At 67.1% G+C, this 11,773-nt stretch overlaps 1 protein-coding gene across 1 annotated transcript; it reads right to left on the bottom strand.

Annotated features, from left to right (window-relative positions):
* Positions 1 to 1,058: 1,058 nt before the first annotated feature.
* Positions 1,059 to 6,388, bottom strand: FXYD2 (FXYD domain containing ion transport regulator 2). Its single transcript, XM_036324182.1, has 6 exons — positions 5,052 to 6,388; positions 3,448 to 3,486; positions 3,216 to 3,290; positions 1,682 to 1,718; positions 1,505 to 1,535; positions 1,059 to 1,211 (listed from the first exon to the last, which is right to left on the bottom strand). Exons 1-5 carry the CDS (start codon positions 5,170 to 5,172, stop codon positions 1,511 to 1,513), a joined length of 297 nt encoding a protein of 98 aa, XP_036180075.1. The 5' UTR covers positions 5,173 to 6,388; the 3' UTR covers positions 1,059 to 1,211; positions 1,505 to 1,510.
* Between the last annotated feature and the right edge of the window lie 5,385 nt (positions 6,389 to 11,773).

Below are 11,773 nucleotides of genomic sequence, written 5' to 3'. Positions count from 1 at the left end.
AACATCAGTGATGATAGAGAGTCATTGATCACAGCCTCCTGCACGCCCCACACTAGGGATCGAGCCTGCAACCTGGGCATGTGCCCTGACCAGGAATTGAACCGGACCTCCTGGTTCATAGGTCAACGCTCAACCACTGAGCCACACCGGCCGGGGCCACCCTGCTCACTTTAAACTCCGCACACTTGATGCTGACATGGATTCCCAGCCTGTCCTCCCTCCCCTGCCTCAGAGGCCTGCAGACCCAAAGGAGGAAAACGGACATGGTTTCAGGTGCCAGGACCCCCATCCCTCCAGCCCCCTGAAGGCCTCCGTGGGGAAGGCAGGGAGAGGGCAGACGCAGCCCACGGGGAGCCTGTGGCACTGCAGGGCCCACAGGCCTTAGGAAGTGGGTGTGGTGGGAGGGCCGGCCTGACACCACCTTGGGCCGAAGTTGTCTTGGCCGGGGCCGCTGGGATGGGCAGGGGCTGCAGGAAGTGGTAACGAGGCCCCCTCACTGCTCACTCCCCAGCCCCTCGTCCTGGAATCAACCAAACCAGCACCCAAATACACGGGAGAGGTGGGGGGGGGGGCGGGGGGGCGGCGGAGGCCTCAATGAGTCCCTGCACCCAGAGCAGAAAAAGCGTGGCCTGGGCTCAGCACCAGGGTCAGGAGGCCGGCGGGGCAGAGCACGTGCTGGGCCGCAGAACACCAGCCTGGCATGTGGGTGCAGTGGGGAGATGGCGCATAGTGTGGCCACCGCCGGCTGCACGTTGGGCAGCCCAGGCCGGTCCACAGCAGCCTGCAGCGGGTGGCGCCAAGTGGCACCCAGGGCCTGGCCAGCTACCCCACAGCTCTGAGCCCGTGGCTTTGGACTCCGGGTTCCTCTCGGCCCGGCATTTGGAAGACGGGCTGAGTCCTCGTCCGGCGCGAGGTGATCAGGGCAAGGCGCGGCCCGCTGGCTCTACGGGCACCGGCGCCGGAGCCATGAACGGAAAGCCGGAGCCCGGGCTGCATGGCACCCCAACCTGGAGGAGTGAGTCGGGGCGGCCAAGGGAGAGGCGGGGAGCGAGGCAGCGGAAGAAGCCACGTCTGTCAGCTTTATTATTAGGAAGAAGCAGCACTGGGGGGGGGGGGGCGTCCAGGGTTCCACGAAGCCCGGTGCTCCCTTCAGCCCGAGGGCCTGGCCGCGCGAGGGACAGAGGCCTGCGGTGGCCGCGGCCTGGCCGATTCTGGAAGACAAAGGCCGGGTGTGGGCCGTGACGGGCCAGGACCGGATTTTCCTGTTTCCTTATTTCTCTGACCTTCCTCCAGGGCACCTCTGCACCCCCAGCCTCCCCCCCCCCCCCCCCGCCCCTTGGCCGCACACTCCGTGCCAGGCAGTTGGCCATCATTTGAAACGCATGATGGGTGACAGGCTGCCTGGTGGATGAATGGACGCCCGACAACTCTCCCCGCCCAGCCCCAAACTCCCTCTCTTTCTCCATCGCCTCCCAGCCGCGCCCTCCCAGCCCTTCCTGTGCACCTGCCATCACAGCTCCTCGTCTGCGCCCGGCCTGGGGTGGGGAGGAGAGGAGGCGGGTGAGAGCCAGTAGGGAAGATGGGAACCCTGAGGGTGGGGACCCTTCCCCACAGGCCTCAGAGACCAACTTCCTGCGGCCCCTCCTCGTCCGCCCGCCTCAGCCGCCCCGCGAGCACTCACCGATGCTTCTTTCTGCCCCCGCAGCGGAGTCTTTTGCCTTGAAGAGAAAAGAGGTGGGTTTTCATGGGCCCCTCGCTTCTAAGGAGGCCTCCTTCCCCGAGACTCAGCTCTGGCCCTTCCCTCCTCCCTGCCGGCCGCACGGAGGGCCAGGCCCAGCCCAGGGCAGCCTGTCGGTCAGCGAGCACCGACTCAGTGGGTCCAAGGTGGACCCGGGGCCCTGGCCCTGCCCTCAGCTCCGTGCTGGGCACAGAGTCGCTGCTCAGTGGCCTTGGAGACCGACGACGGCGGCGATGACGGCGAGGCGAGTCCACGGTGCCGCCTCAGCGCTGTGAGCTCAGCACCGCCCAGTGCGCCTCCAGGGGCCGGAGCCGGGCACCGCGTCTGCAGACAGAGCCCCGAGGTGGAGAGCGCTGCTGGGTCCCGGACACCGTCCGTGTCTTCTGTCCACTCATCGCATTCCCGTGTGTTTTTCTTCTGGTTGCATCAAAACAAGTCAACATCCTCTTGTCCCTGTCCCTGCCGCCCCTGGAGCCGTGTGCCCACGTCGGGCCCTCTGCGTGCTGTCTGGGCTGCACGTCTGGGTGCCAGCTTCCACCTTAGGAGCGAGTGGGATCACCCCTCCTCCACAGCGGCCAGGGAGCTGGGGTTCCAAGTGAACGGCAGCGGGGCCTCTGACCTCGGGTCCCAGCCTCCCACACTTCCCAGCAGCAGGTGGGAGTGGGTGCAGGGTAGGCACCCCCAGGTGCAGCTGAACCAGCTCTGCTCTGAGCAGCGGGGAGCCATGGACAAGTCGCTGACCTTGCAGGGTGAGCCTCATTTCTCATCTGGAGAGTGGGGGCAGGCGTGGAGTGATGCCGAGAAGACTAAATGGGCTGGAGGCAGCTCAGGCCAAGAACATGCAGGATCGGAGGGTGTGGGTGTCTGGTGGAGGCTAGTAGAGAGCACTGCCCTGCCCCTCTCCGCTTACGGGGGACCTTCCCATCGTCAGAGGGAGCCAGTCCCCATCCTGGCAGCTCCTGGGTCCCCTAGAGGGTGCACTTTATTTTATTTTTTCTTTTTCTATATATTTTTATTTCAGAGAGGAAGGGAGAGGGGGAGAGAGAAACATCAATGATGAGAGAGAACCATGGATCGGCTGCCTCCTGCGCGCCCCACACTGGGGATGGAGCTAGCGACCTGGGCATGTGCCCTGACCGGGAATCGAACCGTGACCTCCGGGTTCATAGGACGATGCTCGACCACTGAGCCACGCCAGCTGGGTTAGGGTGCACTTTGGAAAGATGGAACCTCCTGCGTGGTCCACGGACCAAGCAGGGAGACACCCCAAGATGCCTCCCTCCATCAGGGCGTTGCTGGGTCCCCACATCCAGCCCGGGGCGTGAGGAGAGAGGAAGGGAGCGGAGAGGGAGGGAAGGGCGGGAAGGGCGGGAAGGGGACTCACCCTCCCAGGGCCTGCACGGGGGAGAGGGCCATGGGAGGCAGGGGCTCAGGAAGGACGGGCCCCCGCACCCCTCCACGAGGCAGCCCCACTTACTGAGGATGATGATGAGCCCCACCACGAAGGCCAGGCCGGCAAAGATCAGGCCCCCTTTGCGCACGGCCTCATAGTCTGGAGCGGAGAGGCAGGGTGGGTGGGTTAAGGCACCCCTCCAGCAGCCCAGGCTGGCAGCAGCGCCCCCTGGTGCCTGGGGAAGGTGGGGTCAGAGCCCGGGGGTGGGGGGCTGGGGGCCCAGTGGGGGAGCAGGAGGCAGGGGCGCCAGGCTTACCGTAGTGGAACGGGTCCACGTCCCCCCCGGGGCTGCCACCTGGGGAGACAGGGGAGGGCAGGTCACGACGTGGGGTGTCCCAGCCACGGACACATGGAGCTCTGTCCCTGTCCCCGCACCCCCAGAACCCAGTGGGCAAGTGTGGGCTGGTGAGGGGAGTCCCTGGGAGAGGAGGCTGGCGGTGCGGGAACCCCTCTGCCTGGGGGCGGGGCCTCTGCCCAGGGCTGCCCGGGCGGGCGGCCAGCCTGGCGCGGGGAGGGCGCTCCCCTCCTTGTGCACAGAAGGCAGGAAGAGGCTGTGAACACGCCTCCCATTGACTCCCTGTGGCCCCCAGTGAGACTCATCCCAGCATCTGCTAGGCAGACGGACGGACGGACGGACGGACAGAGGAGGAGGGAGCTGAAGCCCAGCTGTGAGACTCGTCTAAAATCCAGGAAGGTCGGAGGCAGAACTGGTCCCGACCAGGTTTCTAGATGCTTCTCTCGGAGCTGCTCTCCGCCGGGGAAGCAGGCTGGTTGAAGAGACATTGCTATAGGGCGCCCTCCGTGCTCCAGGCCCACCGTCCTCAGGAGCCTGAGGGCCCTGATGGTACAGCAGCCTCGGGGAGGGGGTGTCCCACCCCTTCCGCCACCAGAAAGAGGTTGTGAGAACGGAGGACTTTGCCCTCTTGCTGTGCCGCCTCTCAGATAGTCGGAAGGAAGGAGAGCTGGAGGCCACGCAGCCGGGCAGCCCCCCTCCTGCTGCCTCGCCCTGGCATTCGCCCTGGCACCCGCCCTGGCACAGAAGTGCCCGTGGCCAGCAGCAGCCCCGCCCCTGGCCCTGGCCTGGGCGCACTCGTCCTGGGGACCTGGAGGGCAGCCAGAGCTCCCCCCCGCAGAGCCCCTCTCCTGCCTCTTCGAGCCCCGCCTGGCACGCGGGAAGCAGTGCCCAAGGTGGAAGGAGTGAGCACGTTGGCACCTCCCGGCTGTGCTGAGTTGGGCCCTGGAGGCCTCAGGGCTGGCGACCCAGCTGTCCCGACATAAGCTCCCTGGGGAGCGAGCAGCTGGGAGGGTGGCCGGCCCGCCCGCCAGAGGCCCAGGGAGGCGACGGGCCCAGGGAGGCCTGGAGGTTGTCTGAGTTCAGGTCTCAACAAGGTCACAAGGGAGTTAGTGTCAGAGGCCTGATACACTGGGCCCATCACCACACAGGGGCCCGCCTCCTCCCACAGTCAGCAAAGGCCCCTCCATGACGGGAGCCCTCTGGGCTGGGCCCTTTCCTGGGGCCTCGCCAAAGCCCAGAGAGGCTGCTGCCCCCCACCACCCCCACCCCGCCTGCCGCCTGCCCCTGCTCTGTCTGAGCCCAGGCAGCCAGGGAACAACCAACCAGGACAGGCGCCCGTGCCCAGGCCACGCTGGCGCCCCCAGGGCCCGAGGATCTGCATTGAAGCTGCAGTGAAGACAGGACCCTTTGACAAGCAAATTTCCTTCGCAGGAGGCCGGCCCGGGGGAGGGTGGCTCTGTGCTGGGGCGGCCGAGGTCAGGGAGGACGCGTGGGATCCGGCTCCCCCTCCAGCCGGTCCCAGCGAAGCCGCCTGCTGTCCCCACGCATCTGGTCCGCACACTCACCCTCGGCCGTGGGCACCCCTGCCATCGCCCGTAGACTGGACTGGATCCCGCTGCCTCCGCCTGCCGCCTCTGCCCGGAGAATGCCCCGGGCCGCGGGGTGGCCGGGATGAGGTGGGGGCATTAAACATTAACAGTGCCAGCTAATGTTTACCCCGGACCCAGAGAGCCTGGTGTGGACGGGGTCTCCGCTGGGGCGTGAGGAGGTGCCCGGCAGGCGGGGCAGGAGCTGGCTGGGGTTCCAGACCCTCCCCCAGGAAATTTCCAGAGCGCAGGGCAGGAGGGTGGGCCGGGCCTGCTGGGGGGAATGTCGAACTGCTCCCCGTGTGCTGTCCCCAGGGGCCCTGCCATCTCAGCTGCCCCTGAACCTAGCAGCGTGAGGTTCCTGTCTCAGCGGAGTTTCACCAGGTACCCGGCGGTGCCCTCCCACCTCCCGGCCCCCAGGCGCCCTCCAGGCAGGGCACACCCTCAGGCCTCGCTGCCTTCCTCTCTCATCTCCCACCCCCAGCGGCACCCAGCACTCACACCTCCTCAGAGAGCTCAGCCGTCCCTGCCTAGCCTCCCCCTGCCGCTGCACTTCCTTCTCCAGCCACTAGGGGCGGTTGGCATCCAGGTTCCAAGGTTGCAAGGGAGGACCCACGAGAGGGGGCTGAGCTCCCACAGGGAGAAGGCCCTGCTTTTAGGATTTACAGCGCAGGCTCCTGACTGGTACTGTCTGATCTCCCCATTTCCCAGGTGAGTCGTCCGTGGCCCAGAGAAGTCAGGCTCTGTCCCAAGGTCACACAGCGGTGAGGGGGAGGGGAGAGGACAGCCAGGCAATGGGCTGTAGGCCAGGTGCTTTCCCAGGCCTCTGATACCCCCTCCCCCTCCGCTGTGGCCTCCTTACGCCGGGGGCCCTGGCGCCGGGCACCCTGTAGGTGCCTAGCTTCCTGGCTGGGTGAGTTCTCGTCCATTGAATTGACCTCCACAAAAAAGCTGATGCTCAATAGCACCCGAGGCCGGGGGCCGTGTGCAGGGCTGGCTCATGGCAGAGGGACCCCCGTGGGCAGCGGTGGGGTTGAGGGTGGAGTTCACGTCCTCCGCCATGTGACTGAGCTCCCTGTGCCTCAGGCCCCTGCTGCGAGGTGGGGTGCTCCCCGCACAGGGCACAGGGCTGGGGCGGTGAGTGTCGCCACGGTCACTGGCTGCGTTGACGGAGAAGTCATTGCACCTGTAACTTTGTGCTGAACCTCAGCTGTTGGACACAGAAACCACCCTCCAATGAGAAGGAGCTGGGACGAGGGGTGCCACCGCCCTGCTGCCAGGAGCCAGGCCCCGCTCAGCTGCCCTCAGGGTTTGGGGCTGTGGGCTGGCCCGTCACACTCACATGCACCCCTCCCCCCCCCCCCCCCGCCGGAGGCCAGGTGTGCCCCTTCCACAGTAAACAGCAGGCTGAATCTGTGCGCCCCAAAGGTCTCTGGAGGTGCCCGGATGGCCGGGATGCCACTGGGCGTGCCGGGACGACTGCGCAGGAGGCCGAGGGGCTTGTCTGAAAACCCCATCAGTGGCCACACCAGGGGCACCCAGGCTCCGAGGCTGCGCCCGCAGCGCCTGCACTGTCCCCCAGGGCACCCGTCCTCCGTGCACGCTCTCTCGGCATCTTGGCATCTAAGTTGTAAGCCATCCTGAGTCTTTCTGGAATAATAGGGGATACAAGCATAGGTGGAAAGATGGATAAATGGATGGATGGATAGATAGATAGATAGATAGATAGATAGATAGATAGATAGATAGGTGATAAGTGATAGATAGATGATAGACAGATAGACAGACAGGCAGGTGATCATAGACGAGAGAGGAATGGGAGAGCACGCTGACATTGCATTTTTGAACTCTGTGCGCAAGGCCCTGTGCTAAGCTTTACGAAACCTTCATCGTGTAACCCTCACGGTGCTGCGAGTGAGGAAGGTGCTCGCCCAGGGTACGATGAAGAAATGGAAGCACAGCGAGTTTAAATAACTTCCCAGCAGGCAGCTGGGAAGTGGAAAAACCAAAATCTGAACCCAGCAGCCTGGCCTCCGAGTTCCTGCAGACAGACAGACGGATGGATGGACAGACACACAGAAAAGGAGGCTTTGGGCGGTCGTCCTGTCAGTGCTTCAGCTCAGAGCGTGGGCGGCAGTGAGCCCAGGCCTTGGCACGGCACCGAGAGGGCCTCCCTGCTCCTGCCTCTGCCCCTCGGGGCCGGGGGTGCGCCGGGAGGTAAGGAGGTGCACACCTGGGTCAGGGTCTGAGAGGGGGAGGGACGGGGCTTAGGGGACTCACCCAGGTACCACCTGCCCATGGCGGAGCTGCTGTGTCCCTGTGGAAGGGCCGGGAGTGCCTGTGGCTGAGGGCCTGGGCGTCCCTCCCTCCACACGTCAGCCACCCCGCGGGGAGGAAGAGATGAGCCAGGGAGGAGGGGCTGGCAGGCAGCCTCACCTGTGCCAGCCTCAGGGGTGGGGGCGGGGCGGCGCAGGTGACCCAGGAGCCACGTGAGGGGGCAAGGAGGGGGGAAGCTGGGAGCCACTGCAAGGCACACGGCAGCCCACACGGCCCTCTGCCCAGGGCACAGGGCCGCATCCAGACCCTCCAGGCTGCCAGGTGCCCGCCAAGGTCACAGGGACCCAGGAGGGTGCCGGCTGAGGCCGGGGCTGCTGGTGGCCAAGGGGGGCACTCGGGGCATTTGGGGGGCCCTGAGCCTTACCTCTTTCCTCCAGCCCGGTCAGCCTTCACCCTGACAGCCCTGTCCCAAGGCCCCATTTGTAGCCAGGAGTCCCCGATATGGGACAGCAGCCTGGGGGCCGCCCAGGAGGCAATGGGTGCTCTTGGGGAGCCCCAGCAGCCGCTGAGGTCATTCTCCCAGAAGGGCAGAGAGGAGGGGCTGCTGGGCTGTTGTCCCGCAGGTCCTGCCCCCTCAGGGGCCCCCCACCGGGTCCTCAGGGACCTCAGCAGGTGTGATGTCAGGCCTGCACCCCAAAGCCGACTGGAGACACCAGCAGCCCTGTGAGGCCTCCAGGACTGCGGCTGGTGGGGAGCATGGCTGGCAGGCGGGTTCCAGACGCAGGGCAGGTGTGGAGGCAGGGCCAGGGCCCCTGACGTGACCAGGCCACATTCCCAGGAGGAACTCTGAGTACCCAGGAGCCCAAAGCTGCCGAGGGGAATTCCCCACGCTGGGCACTTCGAGGGGCTCCTGACCCTTGGGGTTAGGTGGCACTTCAGAGGTTACCTGTGCAACACATCCATGTCCGGAGAAGTGGGCATTCAGCCAGCCCCCCTGCCCGCCCCCCCCATGCTTCCTGCAGACCCCCACCAGAAGGAAGCAGCCCCGTCTTACAGGGAGACCTTGGGCCATAGGCCGACCACCTGGGAGGAGCTGCAAGGCCCTCGCCCCTCACTGTAGCAGAAAGGGTTCTCCACTCAGACCCTCCTAGGGCTGAGGTTAGGCCAAAGCCCCTTCCTGTGTCTCACAAAACCTCCCTGTGGTCCTGTGGCCTCTCCGACCGCACCTGCTCCCTGGCCCTCTGTGCGCCCCGGCCAGGCTGTTCTCCTAGGGCCCCCTGTGCGCCCCGGCCAGGCTGTTCTCCTAGGGCCCCCTGTGCGCCCCGGCCAGGCTGTTCTCCTAGGGCCCTCTGTGTGCCCCGGCCAGGCTGCTCCCCGGGGGCCCTCTGTGCGCCCCGGCCAGGCTGCCCTCCTGGGCCCTCTGTGTGCCTGGCCAGGCTGCCCTCCTGGGCCCTCTGCCCTGGCCAGGCTGCTCCCTGGGGGCCCTCTGTGAGCCAGGCCAGGCTGCTCTCCTAGGGCCCTCTGTGTGCCCCGGCCAAGCTGCTCTCCTGGGCCCACTGTGTGCCCCGGCCAGGCTGCTCTCCTGGGCCCTCTGTGCGCCCCGGCCAGGCTGCTCTCCTGGGCCCTCTGTGCACCCCAGCCAGGCTGCCCTCCTGGGCCCTCTGTGCGCCCCGGCCAGGCTGCTCTCCTGGGCCCTCTGTGAGCCCGGCCAGGCTGCCCTCCTGGGCCCTCTGCCCCGGCCAGGCTGCTCTCTGAGGTCCTCTGTCCTGGCCAGGCTGCTCTCCTGGGCCCTCTGTGCGCCCCGGCCAGGCTGCTCCCCGGGGGCCCTCTGTGCGCCCCGGCCAGGCTGCTCTCCTGGGCCCTCTGTGCGCCCCGGCCAGGCTGCCCTCCTGGGCCCTCTGTGCGCCCCGGCCAGGCTGCTCCCCTGGGGCCCTCTGTGCACCCGGCCAGGCTGCTCCCCTGGGCCCTCTGTCTGCCCGGCCAGGCTGCTCTCCTGGGCCCTCTGTGCGCCCCGGCCAGGCTGCTCTCCTGGGCCCTCTGTGCGCCCCGGCCAGGCTGCTCTCCTGGGCCCTCTGTGCGCCCCGGCCAGGCTGCTCTCCTGGGCCCTCTGTGCGCCCCGGCCAGGCTGCCCTCCTGGGGCCCTCTGTGCACCCGGCCAGGCTGCTCCCCTGGGGCCCTCTGTGCACCCGGCCAGGCTGCTCCCCTGGGCCCTCTGTCTGCCCGGCCAGGCTGCTCTCCTGGGCCCTCTGTGCGCCCCGGCCAGGCTGCCCTCCTGGGGCCCTCTGTGCACCCGGCCAGGCTGCTCCCCTGGGCCCTCTGTCTGCCCGGCCAGGCTGCTCTCCTGGGCCCTCTGTGCGCCTGGCCAGGCTGCTCTCCTGGGCCCTCTGCCCCGGCCAGGCTGCTCTCTGAGGTCCTCTGTCCTGGCCAGGCTGCTCTCCTGGGCCCTCTGTGCGCCCCGGCCAGGCTGCTCTCCTGGGCCCTCTGTGTGCCTGGCCAGGCTGCTCTCCTGGGCCCTCTGTGCGCCCCGGCCAGGCTGCTCTCCTGGGCCCTCTGCCCTGGCCAGGCTGCTCCCCGGGGGCCCTCTGTGAGCCAGGCCAGGCTGCTCTCCTGGGCCCTCTGTGCACCCCGGCCAGGCTGCCTTCCTGGGCCCTCTGCCCCGGGCCAGGCTGCTCTCCTGGGCCCTCTGCCCCGGCTGCTGTGCTCAGGGCCTTTGCACTGGCCGCCCCACCCTGGGAACGCCCTCCGCTGAGCTCCGGACCAACTCTGCTTCTTTCACAGGCCCCACAGGCCCCGCTGGCCCCGGCTGCGGCTCTTACCTCTCTGCAAGGCTCAGACCTTGTAGGTGTCTTTTCCTCAGTCACACTGACTGTATCTGATCAGGTATCTGTTTTTCTTCTGTTTCCGTCTCTTTTGATTGAAATGTGAGCTCCCAGAGCCCAGGGATTGTTTCCTGTGTTCATTCCTCGACTCCCGCCCAGAACGGGACAGGCACGCAGTGGACTCTAGATTTGTGAAAGGAATGGCTAAGTTCCAGAGGTAGAGTGACTTTCCCGGGGGCCCAGGTGCACCCTGACTTGCAGCCTCTTTGCAGGAACTGCCGGCCCTGTAACAGAAAGCGCAGTCTGATGGCTCCTGCAGAGCGCTCCCCGGCCCTTCTGGGGGGTCCGCCATCCCTGCCCTCTTCTCGGGGCCCCTCGGCCCTTCTGGGCCCTCTGGGCGCCCAGCCAGACTGCTCTCCTGGGCCCTCTACCCCGGCCAGGCTGCTCTCTGAGGTCCTCTGTCCTGGCCAGGCTGCTCTCCTGGGCCCTCTATGAGCCCGGCCAGGCTGCCCTCCTGGGCCCTCTGCCCCGGGCCAGGCTGCTCCCCCGGCCCTTCTGGGGGGTTCTCTGCCCTGCCCTCCTCACCGGCCCCTCGGGGCTCCCCCAGGCCCTGCGTGGTTTCCATAAAAGAACTCGCTTGTCCTTTCTAGGGAGGCCGGCCAGGTCCAGGAGGTCCCACCTGCTCACCTCGCTCACTCCCAGCCTTCCCCGGGCTCTGTCTGGTCCCCCCACCCCGCGGACTGAGGCACTTGTGTCCTGGCTGACATTGGGGGCAGGAAGCCCTCTCTCGGAGGGAGCCCTTTAACCCGAGGCCCACGATCCCCCGAGAGCAGCGGGGGGGGGGGGGGGGGGGTGAAGCATCCTCCTGGTCTCCATATGCCGAGGCCAGGCACCCTGTGGATGCCTGCACCCGCCTCTTCCCCATGGCTGTGGCCTGGTCTCCTCCTGTCTACAGAGTAAGGCCGCGGCACCTACCTTGCAGATCCGCTGTCGGATTGAGAGGACGTCGACGCGCGGCCAGAAGGTCCCGGTGAGCCAACACCATCGTCCTCCCCTGAGCTGCTTCTGGGAGCAAGGACACTGGCCACAGCCCCTGCCCTGGAGGGTCCACCCTGCCCATGGCCATTCCAGCAAGACCCCCGGCACCTGCCCTCCCTGCCCCTCAGCGTGGTCCCCACAGCCTCCCCCACCGGGCACCCTGACCCGCCTTTCCTCCCAGAGCCCACGCAGCATGGCTGCTCCCTGTTGGGTCTGGCCCCACCCTGTTCTCCCACTTCCCCAGGGTGGGCCTGACGGGTGGGAGCCCTACGCTGCCACCCAGAAAGGCTACAGGGCAGTAACGGTCCTGCACCCCTCCCTCTGATTGTTCGAAGCTGAAGCCACCGCCACCAGGGGTCAGGGGGTCTGTGAGGAGTAGGAGAGGCAGCCCCACCTCCCCTGTCAACACGGCCACACCCTCGGGACAGTGCCCCCAGCACCGCCTGTCCCCCCTCCTGTCCCTCCCAGCAGGCCTCCGTTGGTCCTGGCCTCCGTCTCCTCTCAGGCAGCAGCCTGGGTGCCTGCTGGTTCGGCCCGGCAGGGGGGACCACCCAGAACATCAGCTGG

This window comes from Myotis myotis, unplaced genomic scaffold, assembly GCF_014108235.1.
Source record: "Myotis myotis isolate mMyoMyo1 unplaced genomic scaffold, mMyoMyo1.p scaffold_m19_p_10, whole genome shotgun sequence".
In the NCBI taxonomy this organism is placed as follows: Eukaryota; Metazoa; Chordata; class Mammalia; order Chiroptera; family Vespertilionidae; genus Myotis; species Myotis myotis.
The sequence above is the reverse complement of the archived record's forward strand: the minus strand, read 5'-3'. Positions and strand labels throughout refer to the sequence as shown.